Below are 16918 nucleotides of genomic sequence, written 5' to 3' on the forward strand. Positions count from 1 at the left end.
ATTTAATCTTTCGTTCAGTTATATTTAGAATGTAGTTACTGTACGAATTCGATTTCCGAAGTTGTCTAGGTTTGAGCTGTGGTGATGAGTTTCCGAGTTGTGACAGTCTTGTCTAACTTCTGAGTGGATGCACTTAGTTTGTCTGCCGTTTACCTTGCTTCGGACCTCGGCACACGAAAGTTCACGTCAGTTTTGGCTGACGCAGTCAGAGATTGATCAGTTGATCGGAAGCATTATGATTAATTATTTTTTGTTCATTTCGAAAGTCTCGTGAAATTGTTTGGTTTAGTGTACTAAGAACAAATGTTTAATCTCCCAAGGTCAGCTACCTGGCATCCCCATCCATATCTGTCAGTAGTGAGTGTATAGGCATGTTCTTTAGAAGAAAGAAGAGTAGACTAGAAGAATGTAGACAGTGAGGACAAGTGTAGCGTTAGAATTGCGTAGTTAAAGTGAGTGCACAATTCAGTGAGATGTAATATGGGGTTTTTTTCTTTCTTTTTCAGCGGTGATAATCAATATCCACGTTAATTTTTATCAAACTTCGAGTCATCTTATTTGTTTGTTTCCTTGTTATCATGATTGTCACAATCGTTATTTTGCTTTTGTTCTCTGAATAACCGACGGAATTACATTTCCATTGACAAGATAAAAATAACCGGGCAAGTTGAGACATGCTTGATTACTTAGTTGTTAGCTATCCTGGAACTAGTTTTGTGATTGGTCAATACAGTAAAATAAATTGGCGGCATTTTAAGAAAGGATATTAACAGCATGTGACTCGTTCGCGTTCTTCCTGTGAAAGGTGCTGAGTTTAATCAGCAATCTAACCCTAAGCAATTACTGGTTTCAATCTGGTTCATGTTCAGTCTCTGAGCATTGATTAAGCTTAATCCTCATTGCACTAGCTGTCGGGTGTGTTTTTTTGGGTTTCTTTCGCACACGACGCGAGGAACTTAACAAGAAACCTTCGAAGAATGGCGGGCGAGTTCTGGATCCAACACTGGGAAATACAACAGCTTTCGAGGCTGGAAATGACGCAGAGATTCTGGGGAATACAGCCGTGAGTAATTTCACTTTCTGTGTTCAAGGGTTTGCCCTGGTTCCCTTTTCTTTGCTCTTTCTTGATTGTTTTGACTGCTGTTGTCTACATGCTGTAATATCCAAAACCAGTGAACAGTAAATTACCGAATTGTCGTGCAGGCCTGCTTTCGAATACATATGAAAGTAATAGGAACATGTCAATTCGCACATTCGTTCTAATAGAAACTTGTTTCACTTTTGTACTTTCCACAATTTCCCCTTTAGAGAACGTTGTGGTTTAAAATTGTTACTAGAATGAATCGAAAGATTTATTGTAGAATATTTTCCTTGGGTAAAATGGCAAATGGTATTTGTTATGGGTTGGGAAGGGGGGGGGGGGGGAGGTGTTGGAGGAATGGCAGTTTTCTATTGACATTTCAGGAGGACTTTCCCGGTCAATAACAAGTACATGACACTGTTCCACTGAAGGATAAAACTCTCTGAACCAAAAAGTGATCCTGGTTTTTCTCTAAAAGATCATAGGGGACTCCTTTCAATGTTGAGGAACAAGGTGGCAGAATTGTAATTTAGTTCCCTTGTGGAAAATAATAAATCTCTTGAGAGTCATATTTAACCAGAACAGATTCTCTTAATCATCATATAAAACAAATAAAATTGCAATCAATTGAAATCAGAATTTTCTGCAAATCAGAATTGAAGGCTCTATATCAGTGAGTCTCAGCCAGAGCATAATTTCATTAAATACATATACTAGTTTCATCTACAAAGTGCTATCTACTCCAAACTAAGGGTTTACATAGAAAAATGTATTGTCAGTGGAGCAGTTTTAACTCGCAGGAAAACAAAATTCTTTTCCCAGTAAGAAAAGAAAATAGCTCAGGTTATTGAAATTTAGTTGAAGAAATCTGGAAGAAGATGGGTGGCTGGCTGAAAATTATCTGATGTTTTAGCCCCAGGATGATGGACACCTTATCAGTGTGAATTAGATGTTGCACAAGCTAAGAGATCATTGTGTGTTAAGTGCAGTATACCAAATAAAACGAAACTTATTTTCTTAGGTTCTGTTAAGAAAACACTTTTTAGTCTTGCATCCAATTCAACATCTAATTTTGTAGTGCAACTGTAAAACAGAAACCAATGCATGGCAGTACAAGTATTTGAAATGAGACAATATTTATTAAGGTTTTAAAGCAATAGCCTCTGGTTGGTAATTAAAGAAACATTAGAAAATAAAAGAAGTAGGTAGTGTTCTATGAGCAAAGCTCAAAGATGTTATTTTTTAATAGATTATTTACGGCAATATTTTCCAGGACCTTGTTTATTTTCCAGGAGTGGGGTGGTCTCTCTTTGGGTCTGTTGAATGTACTTGATCTCTGGTTTTCATGGATAATTGATAAAGTGTTGTACAGGTGGGAAAAAAAATTAGAAAGAAAGAGGTTTAGAACTTGCTTTACTAGTCAGACACCAAATTGGAACTTTTTCCTTCCTGACCAACCATCCGTGAAAGCAACATCTTCTTATAACTTACACTGGAGCCTTTGGAAATGTGTACAGCCAGAGGGGAGAATTACTGTAATAATCAGATGTATAAAGTTAATGGGGTTAAAAATTGTTTTTGGTAGAAAGGACTTCAAACATTACTCCCAGCTAAGTTGCACCCATTCAGCCTTTAAGAAGAGACTTTTTGAAGAATATCCAAAAAGTAATGTGAAGCTGCTGTTAAGATGGACCGTTCATCACATGTAATGATTGGCATTTTGAAATTCACATTTCCATAGCCATTGGCTGTCATGCAGCTTTGCTGCTGTTGTCCTATGTTTTGGGATTTCCATTCCGCTATCCTTGTGGATGTTGTAAGGGAGAAGTCTTGCACGGGTTGCTGCTTTCTCCTAAGTGCAGAAATGGGGATTGTCATTGATAAACTTACTTTGTTTCAGAGCAAGTGGAGTCTGGTGTTGTGGGGTGTGCTCTGAAATGGTAGAGGCTTGAATTTTAGCCAGTAGGATCAGTGTTCTCCTTTTCAGGCAGTAACCGGTAACATTTACTGCCTGTAGTACCTCTTATTACCATTTAAAATTGCTTGGAATTCTTGAAAATTCAACAGGTAAAAGGATCACTTTACCAGTTTGAAAATTCATTTTACCTGTCATGCTTAAAATAAGGGAGAACACTGGTAGGATATTCTTGTCATGCTCTTTTTTTGTGTGAATAGGTTTATATGAGAGAATTGTTATGGGGCATTTCAGCCAAACTTAGGTGAACTTGAGATGAATAAGGGGTTCATTAGCTAACCAGCTGACCACAATTCGGTGTTTGGGTACCCAATTAAAAAGGAAAGAAAATTTTTATTTCGGTAGTTATCTCTACATCATAAATGAAAGTATAGACTAATTCCTGAGCTTTAATACAATTTTTATTTCTCTCCCACAACAATGATTACACATGTCAATCGATGTCTTACTTTACCAACTCATTTATTATACAACAAGTTTGACCACTAAATAACTTTTTAAATAAATACCATTTAGTTTTCCAATATATATCCCTTTTAACTTCACTTCTAATGAATGGGACTGTATCCCCTCTAATTGAACCTTGTGAATGTGTTACACTTCCTTGAATTAATTAATAAAATAGTGAAAATATGTTTCCATTGACTTCTACGGGTATGAAAATATCATAGTGGTGTCCCTATATCAAAAATTTGAGGCAATTAAGTATTTCCAATATCCATCATTTCAGGATTTTAAAAGCCCCTTTCCAGTTGTTGGGAATGAGAGTTTTCCATGCTGGGAAAGCAACTTTTCTCACACAACCTTTCTTGGCAAACAGTACCTTAGAAAAAGAGCTGTCCCTGACAGGCACAAAAATCAAACATTTCTGATCAGTTAGAGCACTAACTGGGCTCTATTACAAAGAATTTACTTTGATTATCTTTCTAGGACATGAACTTTCAATTCTTTGACCAATGTCATCTGTATAGCATACAGTAAACATTTTATCTCAGAATATTAAAACTATTTTCCAGCTGGGTTTATCTACTGTAATAAACTTGATTCTCTGACAGACCACCAACATATTGAAAAATATAGCAAATATTCCAGCAAATTTGACTAGAAAAGTTGTCAAATATTGAAGTATTAAAATAGCCTTTCATGTACAAAGATAGAACACATTTAGCCACTTTAAGTTTGAAAATTCCACATTGAAGACTGTTCAAACCTAACATTTAATTATCTGCAATTTAAAATATTGGACAAATGTGGTTTGAAACAAGGTAAAAATAAACTTTTGAACCTCGTGTGCTTCCCCAGTGGTTTATGAAACCTATTTACCTGCTTTATTATTTAATGAATGTTCTTGAGCCTTAAAAAATGTTATATGTCTCAATAAGGACAATTGTCTGATACAGAACCTTGGAATCCTGAGTATCTGCTTGAAATCATATACATTGTTCAAATGGGTACTCTGGAGACCAAAGGTCTGTGATTTAAATAAAGTTTGACTTGGACCACGATCACTGTAAGTAGTTTGTGTAAGTTGAGTAAATATTTTCCTTGTTGCAATGTTGTACAATTTGCAACATTTAAATAAAATATTTGGTCACATTGAAAATAGTTTAGATTGTGATTTTGCTAAACCAGTTGCTAAACTTCATTTAAAATTATGCACCAGTTAAAGTATCTTTCAAGAGAATTCCCTGTACATTCTTGTAAAAATTGAAAAAAATCAATTTTTAGTTTTGTCAGAGTATAGAATACTTTTAGCCATGGTCAACCACAACCATTATCAGGATTCTTTTTTAAATATTTAACTCAGTTGGTCAAGGAAAGTTAATATTTGTCAGGGATCCAAAATCCTATGACTGTAGCAACCCATGAATATGCTGCATTAGCTTGAAAAATGAAAAAAAACTTGCGATTAAGAGGCAAACAAAGTCTGAGTCTTTCAACTATTAAGGAAGAATCTACCAACTCTTGTCCGTATAGTTACTATCTGTTGTTATATGATCAAGCTCCTGTACCTATTCAGGCTGAGGCTTTTTGACAATCACTCTTCTGTGAGTTTTGCAAAACTCATTGATTCTCTTGCACGCCAACTGAGTCAATTCCTCCGGTACAGTCAGAACAATGCGGAAGTAGTTTGGATACTGAAAGCACTGAAATGAAGAATCAGTTGTTAAATAAGTTGATTCATTAAGCACAGAATAATGCTGTGTGGGTTAATTGCTGTTTAAATGGTAATGTGGTTATAAGGTAAATCACTGCTATTTAAACTTAGCCAAATAATTTAGACAATTACCAGTAATGTCAAGCTACAATTGCATGGAATTTGAGATAAACTGGTAATTTAGAATGGCTTGAACTTTGTTGAAATTGACTTTGTCTTTGCACTCCAATTAAATGGGATCCAATTCTTTTTTTTTTTTAATTTAGATGGCATTTACTTGATTTCCTTCCTTCTAATACTCATAGTGGCCACATATGCTGCTCTCAGTTAATACTAAAAAGGAAAAACACCTATGTGACAATTATCTACCTTTCCTGGTAGACAAAACACTGATTGTTCTGAGATCAGTTTTTCAGTGAAGTCTAAGTCATCCACAATGCCATCTAACTTGGATATGTCAATTCCGACCTTAAAGAAAAAAAGAGATCTTTTAACTTCACATACGCATGTAGAATGTGTATTAAAAAGACAAGTCAAAAGTAGGTTTGTATTACACCAGTGTGTACCAGTCTGGGCTTTTCATCAAATCCTTGCTTAGAAAAAAATTTATGCTTCTGGCACAATGAATAGGCCAGTTTTACCTGTTCCTGTACTGCACTCATTTTGGTTATTTATAAAGTAAACGTGACTTGTTACAAGATTGTGGAATTCACTTTGTGATAACAATGATTCTGAAATAGCAAACCTCTCTATATGAATGCAAATTATTCAATTTCCAGCCACTGAAGTCTTTAGGTTCACGACCTAGTACTGGTTAACTCAATGTAACATTTATTTGAAAGACATGTTGCACAGTGGGCTCACAGAAAAATATAAAAATGTTGTATCTCAGGGTCCAATTAAAGAGTACTTGTTGTTTGATCTCAAGGTACATTGTGGCAGTGTATATCAGAAAAAAAATTAACAAATTTCAAGGTTTTTTAATGTTTTGCAGTTTGACTGTTAGATTTTAGGGCATATGTGATTTTTCTGATGCTTAATTTCCACTTCCCTGGAAAGTACTAACCATCATATACATTGCTCCACATGGCATTTTGGGTTCCAGTTCTGGAATTCTTAGCAGTGCCTCATAAAGTATTTCAGCGTTTTTCTGTCAAAAGAAAGACAAAGTGAACAATGCTTCTTTCAGTTACTTTGTAATACATATAGTCTCTAGTCTATTGGTTGTATTGAACTGAAAGAAGAGTAATGAGAGATCAGCCACCAATCAAGGTAAACAAAATAAAAGAGCCAATGAGAACTTAAAGTTTAACCAAGCAAAACACCTTGAGCCAGGAAAAATTAGTGTGCACAGAGCTAGTCTCCATAAGTCTTACTAGTAGTTTTGCATTTTGCAAGAGGAATGAATTATGAAACCAAACATAATTTCTATTAAAAATGGCCCTTCAAAGAGTTACTAATGAGGATCATTAGGCTACAACATTTCTCCTCACCTGAATTGTCCTCATTGTGTTGTCAAAAAAGCTTTGTGGTGTATTGGTCAGTATTTCTGGAAGAGCTCCTTGAATGAGAGTGTTTGGGCCTAAGATTTGCTGGGAAAGTGCTATCAGTCCTGTTCTGACCTGTTTATTACACAAATATTATATTAATAAATAGATAATTATCTTTTGTAGGGCAACAGAGCAACAAGCAAGGATATACACATGTAAAAAAAAATGAGGTTTCAATACACTGTGTTCTTTAACACCATCCAGATCAATATGAATAATTCACATTTTTAGTGTCTAAAGGCTATTTTTTTACACTGCATGTAGATGATGATGGGTTACGGTAGCTTACCTCACTTTCAAATGCTTCATTTTTGTCATAGATTATGACCCATCCCAATCTCCAGCCAGGCACAAGAAACCTAGCAGTAAGCATGGCCAGATAAACATAATGTGGAATTACCATTATTGTATTCAAATTGGGAAGGAAAGCTTATGAGGTGTCTTAACCAAAAATTAATAATAATAAACTAGGATAGAAGAAAGAACATTTTTTTTTTTCAAAAGTGAAAAAAAGGCTGAAAAAAAATCAACAAATAATTCATCCCACTTCCATTTGCATTAGTTGAAATTACAGAGAAGTGTACATGTCTGAGGCAAATCCATATTTCCTTACCTTTTTGAAATTGCACCACAAGTCAAAATGGGAACATTGTCTGATAACTGTGCAAGTGGGTAAAACTTGTATCCAGGAAAAACCTGGAGATAACAGGGATAGAAATGAAACATTTGAATTAAGTGAAGAATGACATGTCAACTGACTTGCAATCAGTGACTAAATTTTTATTTTGTTCTTCTACTGCCAAGGATTAATTATCATTACTGCCAGTTAATTAATTCCAAAATGAACATGCACTAAGTGGGAAAAATTACACTTGATTCCTGGTTTCTTTTCCTCTTTTGTTTTTCTTTGATTGGTTTTTGTTTTTTGGTTTATTTTTTTTCTTTTAGTGTTTGTAGAGCACTTACAGCATATTCGTACACTTCATCTGCAATAATAGGAAGCATGTATCTTTCAGCAACTGAAAAGTATAATTACAATGATGTTTAGTGAAAAAACTTTGACTGATAAATGTCATCAAGTTCTAAAATTTGATTCTGTGTCATGTACTACATTACTTTCTTTGAGAATTTATTTTTGGTCAAATGAATTGAGGTGACATATATTTACCTTCAAGAATAGCTTCCAGATGTTCTTTTGAATAAACTGAACCACAAGGATTGGATGGATTGTTAACAAGTATTGCTCTGGTTCTGTCATCAATCAGTGACTCAAGGTGATCAAGGTCAATCTCCCAGGATCTCTCAGGCTAAACCAGACAAGTAATTTGCAAACATCTTAAGTTCATCTTCAACTGTATACAAGTATTATTTGTTAATAGATGTCAGTTGGAAAATAAAAGATATTTTGACTTTTCCTTATTGTTTGTACTCCTGAAGAATTATAGGTAATAACTTGTGTAAGCAATAGCAGGAAATGACCCTGGATTGCACTGGTTTAAAACACACTTAAGTTTTGCATAACTCCAATGAGAACCATACCAAAAGATTGTAATGTCTGACTTCATGGCCTCGGGATATGCTCAGTGTCTGATAAATAGAAAAGCCTGGTTTGGGCAGAAGAACATTATCTCCAGGGTTTAGTAGAACATCTAAAGCCAATTCCAAAGCCCCAGAGCAACCACATGCTAGAACAACATCCTAAAAAACACAAAATTATAATAACAATTACTGAATACAAAATATTAAAAGGTTGTCATTATCTTTTTACAAATGGGACAAGATATCAAAAGCTCCCAAAACCTACTATTAAAGATGTCAGAGAACTGAGCATTCTCCTCCAAAATTAACACTCTTCTCAAATGTGTTTTAACTGGTTGATTAAGGCCATTTTACCTTGTAATTTATTGGAGAGAAAGGATAGGAATGCTCTGCAGCAATTGCCTCTCGAGCCTTGACATAACCTGCAATATCAAGGTCATTTATGCATGTTGGACATGAGTTATCATAGTTAAGAATTACTGTAAGTTCTGTACTAAGCAGAGCTACTACTGTAAAACTACTGTATATGAAATATATTTTACAAGATAACTTTATCTGGGAGGGCTTTTAATCAACACCTTTCTGTTTTTCATCAGAATGTGATCTAGACATATTGGGTGTCATTTGTGTTTTGATGCTTTTTTTTAATCATTTTTTTAACTGTAAAGTAGAGCTTTTTAGCAAAGTGTTTGACGTAGATGCTTTATCTAAAAAAGTAATGGAAAAAAGAAACTAGAAAATCCCACACACCCTATTTTAGTTCAACATGTGCATATCACGTTCTGATAAAAACAGAAGATGTAGATAAAAAAAAGCATCATAAAAGGAACTTATCTTATTAAAAGTCTTGGCATGAAAGAATAAGCTCCCATTCTGTATACTAATTCAGTTTGAATGAAAATCCTAATTTTCATCCTGCGATAGCTCAGAAAGATCTAGAAACAAAGTTATCTATTCTAATAACCTGTTGAAGGAGCATATCCATTATGTTTTGATTGCTTTAGGCACTTCACAACAGCCTCCAACATCTCTTGACAAGGCTCTAAATTCCCAAACACTGATGGATCCCCTAGACAAAAAAATTTAGGTAATTGAATATAAGACCAAGCCAGGTTAAAAATAGAACCAATCTTTGCCATTTTCTTTCCTAACAGGAAATTAATATTATTAATATAATAATATTAGTTACCCTCCTACACCCATCATGTGTATGTTGTAATATTTCTTTGTTGTGGAGATTTTCTCATTCCACCTTAGCTTGGTCTGCAAAGCCTGTGTCAGTTCCCTTCTAACACTTCATCTCAGAGACAAAAGAAATCTATCATAGTAACTTACCTATTGATAGAGCAATCATTTTCTTTGTGGGATTTGGTGTTATTTTCATTCTGTCTACGATGGATCTAATAGGATTAAATGTTGTTTTTGCTGTAACTGAGGCAGGGATGTGCCATCGTCTTCTCTTTGCAGTAGACATTCCTTGAAGGAGCAACAAACAAATTATACCTATACCTTAAATCATTACATAACCATCTCCTTACTCCTGACCTTCATTCTCTCTAATAGCAACACAATTTAATCTTTTCCTGGCAGAAAAAGGGTAGGTAAGAACTACAGATTATGCCAGTGGATCTTAGCTGGCTAAACAGGCAATGCGATCTTATATGTTTTCTGTGTCAAATAAATATCACTTTTTCTCTAAGTTACTTTTTCTTGGTACTAACACAAATATACATAACAATGTGTCTGCAGTGAAACAAACAAAGCTCTCATTCTGAGTTATTCATAATAATACTGAATAATCCCAAAGGATTATTACATGATTGATCTTTTCCAGAGTCATTATGTAAAGTTTCCTTTGGTTTGGTGTGGGAATTTCCAATGGAATGTATGGTATTTGATCTTTAGTAAGACATTATGCGAGCCGCATTATGCGCATTAGTTTATTTTGCAGCGCATGACGCCATCAAAGCTCGTATACAATGTTTCGTTCTAGCATAAACACACGATTTCTAGGTAACGAACAGTCTTTATTTTGTAAACTAAGTGCGCTCTCATGTAGATATATGTGATCTAAAACCTTTTGCGATTAGATAACATCGACCGCTGTATCATGTGTCACCTGAGGTGCACGTGATCTCCGAGTGTGCTCTCGTTACATCCTTTCTTTCATAAGAAACAAAACGAAAACAACGGAACAATCAAAACAAACATGAGAAACAAAAAAAATCAAAACCACTATCCAAAAGAATCAACTAGTCAAGTCCGGTAATGTCTTTGTCTCTCATGACACTGACTCAGGTTAACGAACAAAGTCTTTCAGATAGGACGGGGGCTTCGTTATTCGACCACTGCGAGTCTGGTTGCCTTTGGAAGCTTGCGATGTTAGATCAGTCGCAGGCTGCTCGATCGCTGGCTCCTGTGGCTTCGCTACTTCTGAGCTGGAGTGACCACTGGCGTTAGTTTCTTGTTCAATGTGTTTAGATGGCGAGGGAAGTTCTGTCTGCTTGGGCATCTGGGTTGTTGGCGTGTGAGACTCTTTTGTAGTTGCTTTCAGATGCCTTCTATTTCGTCTAAGGGCAGAGCCATCTTCTGTGAGGACTTTGTAGGATCGCATGTTCACCTGTTCCTGAACAGTGGCTTTCTTCCAGGGCGCCTTGGGGTTGCTTGTGGGCTGAATGCGCACTGAGTCTCCAGTTTTCAGTGGTGGCAAATCTCGAGCGTTTCTATTGTGGTAAAATGCCTGCTTGGTTCTTGTCTTCCATTTTTCTTCTTGGACATTTTCGGCGAGTTTGGGTTTAAGGAGCTTCTCGCTTGTTGGGAGTAGGGTCCTTGTTCGACGACTCATTAGTCGTTGTGCTGGACTGCTTTTCATGCCTTCTGAGGGTGTGTTTCGGTGGTCGAGGATCGCGAGCCAAGGATCTGTTCCATCTTTGTTAGCCTTCTTAATAAGCCTTTTCACAGTCTTGACTGCGCTTTCCGCCATACCATTGGACTGCGAATGTCCGGGACTTGAGGTTAAATGATTGAATTCCCAATCTCGAGCAAATCTCCTGAATTCATCCGAATCAAACTGTGGGCCATTGTCGGAAAACACAGTGTTCGGGATGCCATGCCTTGCAAAGTGTTGCTTCAATTTGTAGATAACAGCTTTAGATGTTGTACTGGACTCCAACCTATCGACTTCCCAGTAGTTGCTGTAATAATCTACCGTCACGAGGTAACGTCGGTTGTTTGTCTCAAACAGATCAACACCAACCTTGGACCATGGCCGGTCAGGTACCTCATGTGGGTGGAGTGTTTCCTTCTGCTGGGAGATCTCAAAGGTTCGACAAGTTTCACACTGTCTGACAAAGTTCTTCACAGCTGTGTTCATTCCTGGCCAGAAAACGCTTTCTCTCGCGCGTCTCGAGCATCCTTCCACGCCAATATGTGATCGGTGGATTCTGGATAGGACTTCTGGTCTGAGGGATTTTGGAACTACACATCTGTCTCCTTTGAAGATAATTCCATCTTGCGCTGATAGCTCGTCACGAACGTTGAAGTATGGCGTGACGTCATTTGGGAGATCAATCTTGGTCTCAGGCCACCCTTCTCGAATGATTTTCTGAAGTGCTTGCATTGTGCTGTCTCGCAGGCTTTCTTTACGGATATTGTCTAGGCTAGCTTTGCGGAGTGGCAGAAACTCGACCATATGTATTTCTTCAACTTCTTTGTCGATGGTTAGCACTTCATCGCGCGATGTGGTGTTGGGAAGGGGTGCTCTAGAGAGTGTGTCTGCCAGATACATGTGCTGGCCTGGCTTGAAACCAATTTCGAGGTTATACTTCTGCAGGCGAAGTAGCATTCGTTGTAGACGCTTGGGGGCGGCCACGAGGGGTTTGCGGTAAATAACTTCAAGTGGTTTATGGTCGCTCTCAACAATCACTTTGCGACCATAAGTGTATTGGTTGAACTTCTCGGCTCCAAACACTATGGCTAGCAGTTCTTTCTCTATTTGCGCATAGTTGCGTTCTGTATCCGTCAGGGATCGCGATGCGTATGCCACTGGCTGACCATTTTGTAAAAGCGTAGCTCCAAGTCCAGTGTCCGAGGCGTCGCATTGAAGTACAGTCTCTTTGGCGGGATCAAAGTATCGGAGGACAGGTGCTTGGGAAGCTGCTTCTTTGATCTTCTTAAAGGCGCTCTCATGGACGTCGCTCCAGTGCCATTCTGCATCCTTGCGCGTTAGCTGTCGAAGAGGTTCGCAAATGTCTGCCAGCTTTTTTAAGAATCTCGTCAGGTAATTCGCTAGACCAACAAGCCGCTGTACACCTTTCACATCTGTTGGTCGCCTCATGCCTTTGATGGCGTCTATTTTGGATGGGTCTGGTTTTAGTCCATCTCTTGTTAACACATGACCAACGTAGGGGATTTCTGTCATCTTCAACTTGAACTTCTCCTTGTTCAGTTTCACTCCCTTTTCGCGGCACCTTTCAAGTAGAGTTATGAGTTTTTTGTCGTGATCTTTCACTGCTTCTTGCACAGTGTCACCTTCACCCGAGATGAGGATGTCGTCTGCAACTGTGCGCACACCGGGAAGGCCTTCGATGGCTTGATCCAAACGATGTTGGAAATATTCCGGTGCGGGTGATATGCCAAATGGCATCTTCAGCCACCGGTACCGACCAAATGGAGTGCCAAACGTTGTTAGATAGCTTGAATCTTCATCTAACTCGACATGCCAAAACCCGTTTTTAACGTCACACACACTGAAGACTTTAGCTTTTGACAAGTCCGGCAGGAGATCGTCGATAACCGGAAGAGGGTAGTGGCTGCGTTTCAAAGCTTTATTTAGTGGCTGAGGGTCGATACACACGCGAAGCTTGCCGTTGGGCTTCTTAACAAGTACCAAGCTTGAGACCCAATCTGTTGGAGTGTCAACTGCTTTTATAACACCAAGTTCTTCGAGACGAGTGAGCTCTTGCTTTAACTTGGGTTTCATTGCCACTGGAATCCTTCTAACAGGCTGTTTCACTGGTTCAATGGTTGTGTCCAACTCTAAGTGAAGTTTCTTCTCAAATTTTCCTTCTCCAGTGAAAACGTCATGGAAATCTGCTGCTATTTGTTCCATCGTTAGGCCCATTGCTTCAGTCTTTTCTTGTACCAATGAGATATTCTCGTAACGCACTTTGATTAATTTCATTTTCTGCACCGTTTTGGAACCCAACAGTGGCGTGCAGTCGTTATTGACAACAACAAACTCTGTTTCGCATTCTTCATCAACCTTGGGATTTACCAGATTAACACGACATTTACCGATGGTTTCCATTTTCGATCCGTTAAACATGCTGAGGACTTGTTTCGAATGCGCGATCGGGCACTCGTTCGGTAAATCGTTTTTGCTTATCACATTACAGGTGGCGCCACTGTCGACTTGAAAACGAACGGGATGACCTCTGATCTCCATTGTTGCGAAGATTTTCGATTTGATGGGTTGACTACTGACACTTTTGACACTTTGTTCTTCCAGATTTTCGGATGAAATCGTGAAGCAGTACTCTTCATCGCTCGAATCCTGCGAAGTTTTTGCGTCTCGCACTCGGTGAATCCGTTCTTTTCTTCGTTGTCGCCCACCACGTTTCTGTTTACATAGCTTGGCGAAGTGATTTATTTTGCCGCATTTCGCACATTCTTTTCCGAACGCTGGGCATTTATCTCTTGATCTCTCGTGTTTTCTGCCGCAGTATTTGCAATTAACTAACTTAGGACTGGCGTCTTTGCCGTCTTTTTTCTCTTTGTGGTTGAGTGCGTTGACTTCTTCTCTTCCACTCATGACTTTCATTTGCGATGCAGTTGTTTCGGCTGATCGACATACATCGATACACTTCTGAAGATTTAATTTGGGCTCTTGTAGTAATTTCTTCCTAGTTCCCGTGTCACAAATTCCACAGACGATCCTATCACGAATTAATTCGTCGGTGAGCGGACCAAAAATGCACGTTTTCGCGAGAGTTTTGAGCGCTGTGAGATACGTGTCAAATGATTCGCCGCTTTCTTGTTTTCTATTATTGAAGCAGTATCGCTCGTAAATGACATTTGTTTGGCCAATGCAATGCCTCTCCATCAACTCCAGAACTGTATTCATTACGTTCTTGTCTTCTTCATTTTCGAACGGAAGACCATTGTAGACTTCGAGGGCTTCGGTTCCAATGCAGGTAATGAAAGTAGCTACACGGTATTTATCTTCTTGCTGGTTGAGACGTGAGGCGATTTCGAACGAATCCCACACTTGCTTCCACTTCTTCCAGTTTTCTGAAATATTTCCTGCCAAATTCAATCGCGACGGAATTGGTAAATTGCTTTGTATTCCATAGCATGGCGTCGGCGCTTGAACACTCGCTGAATCTTGAGGTGGTGTAGTAGTCATCGTGTCGAAGAGGCTACACTCCTGGTACCATGTTTCGTTCTAGCATAAACACACGATTTCTAGGTAACGAACAGTCTTTATTTTGTAAACTAAGTGCGCTCTCATGTAGATATATGTGATCTAAAACCTTTTGCGATTAGATAACATCGACCGCTGTATCATGTGTCACCTGAGGTGCACGTGATCTCCGAGTGTGCTCTCGTTACATACAAGGTTACATTTTGTCACCTAAGTTTTTACGAATTAAACTAGACAGCTCTTTTGTTAAAACTATCTGTAGAGTCCGATCTCACCAAAATACGATTCAATTTAGGTGAAAACAAATCAACAAACTTCGACAAGGTCAGTTTTCGTCGAGATTGGATGATAAACCATGAATAAGGTCATTGTTGTACACGTGTTTATGTGGTACGAACGCTATGAAGTGATAACGTTTTATGAAGAAGAAATGTTTAATCAACGAGCCTTGAGTCTCAAAATTCTTCTAAGGATTAAAGTTTTCTAACGATTACAGTTTTCTCCCACCTATATCTTACTGTACATAGTAACATTTTTTGCGCAATTTTCGAAAACTCGACCGTTGCCGGGACATTGCAGTGAAATTGTACTGTACTACATGCGTGCAAGGTTCATTTTTCACTGCAATTCATTGAAAATAAGTGAAGAACACGTAGCACATATCAACGCACAACTTTAACTACACAGCTGTTTATGCGTATGGTTAAAACTTCTGTGTTTGATGAGGTTCAGGCAGAATACTATATTTTTTGTCTGCTTCTTTTAGCTTATGTGTGTGTGTGTCTTTTACTATCAAGAAGAGATTTTTTGTCGATATTGGCTAACGCGTCAATACGGCTCGCAGGTTCCGACCAAAAGTCAGCCAACCGCTACCGCAGTCGGCCGTCGTCACTATACGCTCATTTTCTTTAAAGATCAAACTAAAATTGTAATCAGTCCCAAAAAAATAGCTTACAAGAACAAAGTCAAAACGTTTAAACTACGTTCGCCAGACAGAGAAAAATAAAAAGACGCACCTCGCACTATGAGCCAAGCATGAAGTCAACATGAAACACAAGCATTCGCTTCGAACATCATCCCGCGACCGTCGAGACTCAAAAGCACTAAAACTCAATCCATTTGATATCTCACATACCATGTGAATGAATGGAAATAATCATACTCGTTCTAGTAAATATAATTCTGTTATCGTTTGGTAGGTGTGAGAAAAATGATAAGCTTTATCGGCAAAACCTCAGAGAAATCAGATAACGCTCGTAAATTCTTTTATGACCAACTAAGGTGCTTGTGAACAAAAAAACAGAGGACATTGTGTGAAGAGTCTGTAAAGAAGACAACTGAGAGAAATTTGTGGTGTACAATGACGTAAGTTCACGAACAATAACTTCGAAATCAGGTGCAAATGCGGCCTTCGTAGAGTTTCCTTCACAATTCGGCGCGACGACGTCGTTTTCGAATCTTCCAGTAAACATCATAGAAACTGGTACTACACCCACAAAATCGACATTTCATGTGTTTCTTATTGAAATACTTACCTTTTTGTCGTGTGCTGAGTGTTTTTTATGCCGATCTTTTCGGGAAAAAGAGTTAAATGAAAGAGTGATTGTAGCCTCCAGCACAATTTCTTCGCTTGGACATGTAAATTTAATATCGTTACATAACCATATTTGACGTGATTGGTCAGTCATACTGTCACACCCCCAGCACACCCCTCGCCCCCCACACCGCCTTTTCACTGCCATGATCAGTTAACCAAATCAAAGCACTTCTATTCACTTCGATTCCATTGGGCTTCCGACCCACTTCTGAATATTTTAGTGCGAATGTTTTGATCTTTTGCTTGCTACTCAGTGATGTCTTTTAGACTAATCAGTTCAAATCTTTGCCATATTTTTCATATTTCGAAAGTGTGGAAAAAAATAGGTCCGCAATGCGTACTTGTGCGGGATTTTATTGACAAAGTGTTTGGAAGGGGTTTTTGAGCGGAAGCAAACCTGTCGCTCACTGTGAGTCAACTGTACTACAGGGGTGATATTAGGCCTGGAATCAACAGTCTGAATAGTAATTTTTGTGTGGGAATTATTTGAACAAATACAGATTCACAGGAGGGATCTGAGGTATTAACTTTTCCTTTTATCAAGCAATATGCCTTTCCTTCCCTCCCTGGAAGCTTTTTGGCGTGTTTTTGAAC

General features: G+C 38.2%; 1 protein-coding gene and 1 long non-coding RNA gene across 3 annotated transcripts; one reads left to right on the forward strand and one right to left on the reverse strand.

The window, feature by feature from the left end:
* The first annotated feature begins 778 nt into the window (after positions 1 to 778).
* LOC149048485 (uncharacterized) lies at positions 779 to 8178 on the forward strand. The gene is made up of 2 exons (XR_016185218.1): positions 779 to 1063; positions 6888 to 8178. It is a non-coding gene; the product is annotated as an uncharacterized LOC149048485 (long non-coding RNA).
* On the reverse strand, positions 3440 to 16386 carry LOC113668021 (tyrosine aminotransferase). Of its 2 annotated transcripts, none has more exons than XM_027183907.2 (13): positions 16263 to 16386; positions 9639 to 9779; positions 9268 to 9372; positions 8658 to 8725; positions 8304 to 8462; positions 7933 to 8071; positions 7731 to 7783; positions 7378 to 7460; positions 7054 to 7123; positions 6708 to 6836; positions 6281 to 6364; positions 5584 to 5682; positions 3440 to 5203 (listed from the first exon to the last, which is right to left on the reverse strand). In XM_027183907.2, exons 2-13 carry the CDS (start codon positions 9775 to 9777, stop codon positions 5069 to 5071), a joined length of 1263 nt encoding a protein of 420 aa, XP_027039708.2. In that variant the 5' UTR covers positions 9778 to 9779; positions 16263 to 16386; the 3' UTR covers positions 3440 to 5068. The 2 variants fall into 2 exon arrangements, with proteins under 2 accessions (XP_027039708.2, XP_027039707.2); XM_027183906.2 differs by lacking the exon at positions 16263 to 16386 and adding an exon at positions 15744 to 15921.
* Positions 16387 to 16918: the final 532 nt, after the last annotated feature.

This window comes from Pocillopora damicornis, chromosome 3 (assembly GCF_964200805.1).
Source record: "Pocillopora damicornis chromosome 3, jaPocDami1.2, whole genome shotgun sequence".
NCBI lineage: Eukaryota > Metazoa > Cnidaria > Anthozoa > Scleractinia > Pocilloporidae > Pocillopora > Pocillopora damicornis.

What these genes read in the sequence shown, in the direction of transcription:
- LOC113668021 (XM_027183907.2), bottom strand. Translation starts at nt 9,777, where the DNA reads ATGTCTACTGCAAAGAGAAGACGATGGCACATCCCTGCCTCAGTTACA. An exon ending in AATGATTGCTCTATCAATAG is followed by an intron (nt 9,373 to 9,638) that starts GTAAGTTACTAT and finishes TTTTTTGTCTAG; the next exon opens with GGGATCCATCAGTGTTTGGG. An exon ending in TCTGGAAGCTATTCTTGAAG is followed by an intron (nt 7,784 to 7,932) that starts GTAAATATATGT and finishes TATACTTTTCAG; the next exon opens with TTGCTGAAAGATACATGCTT.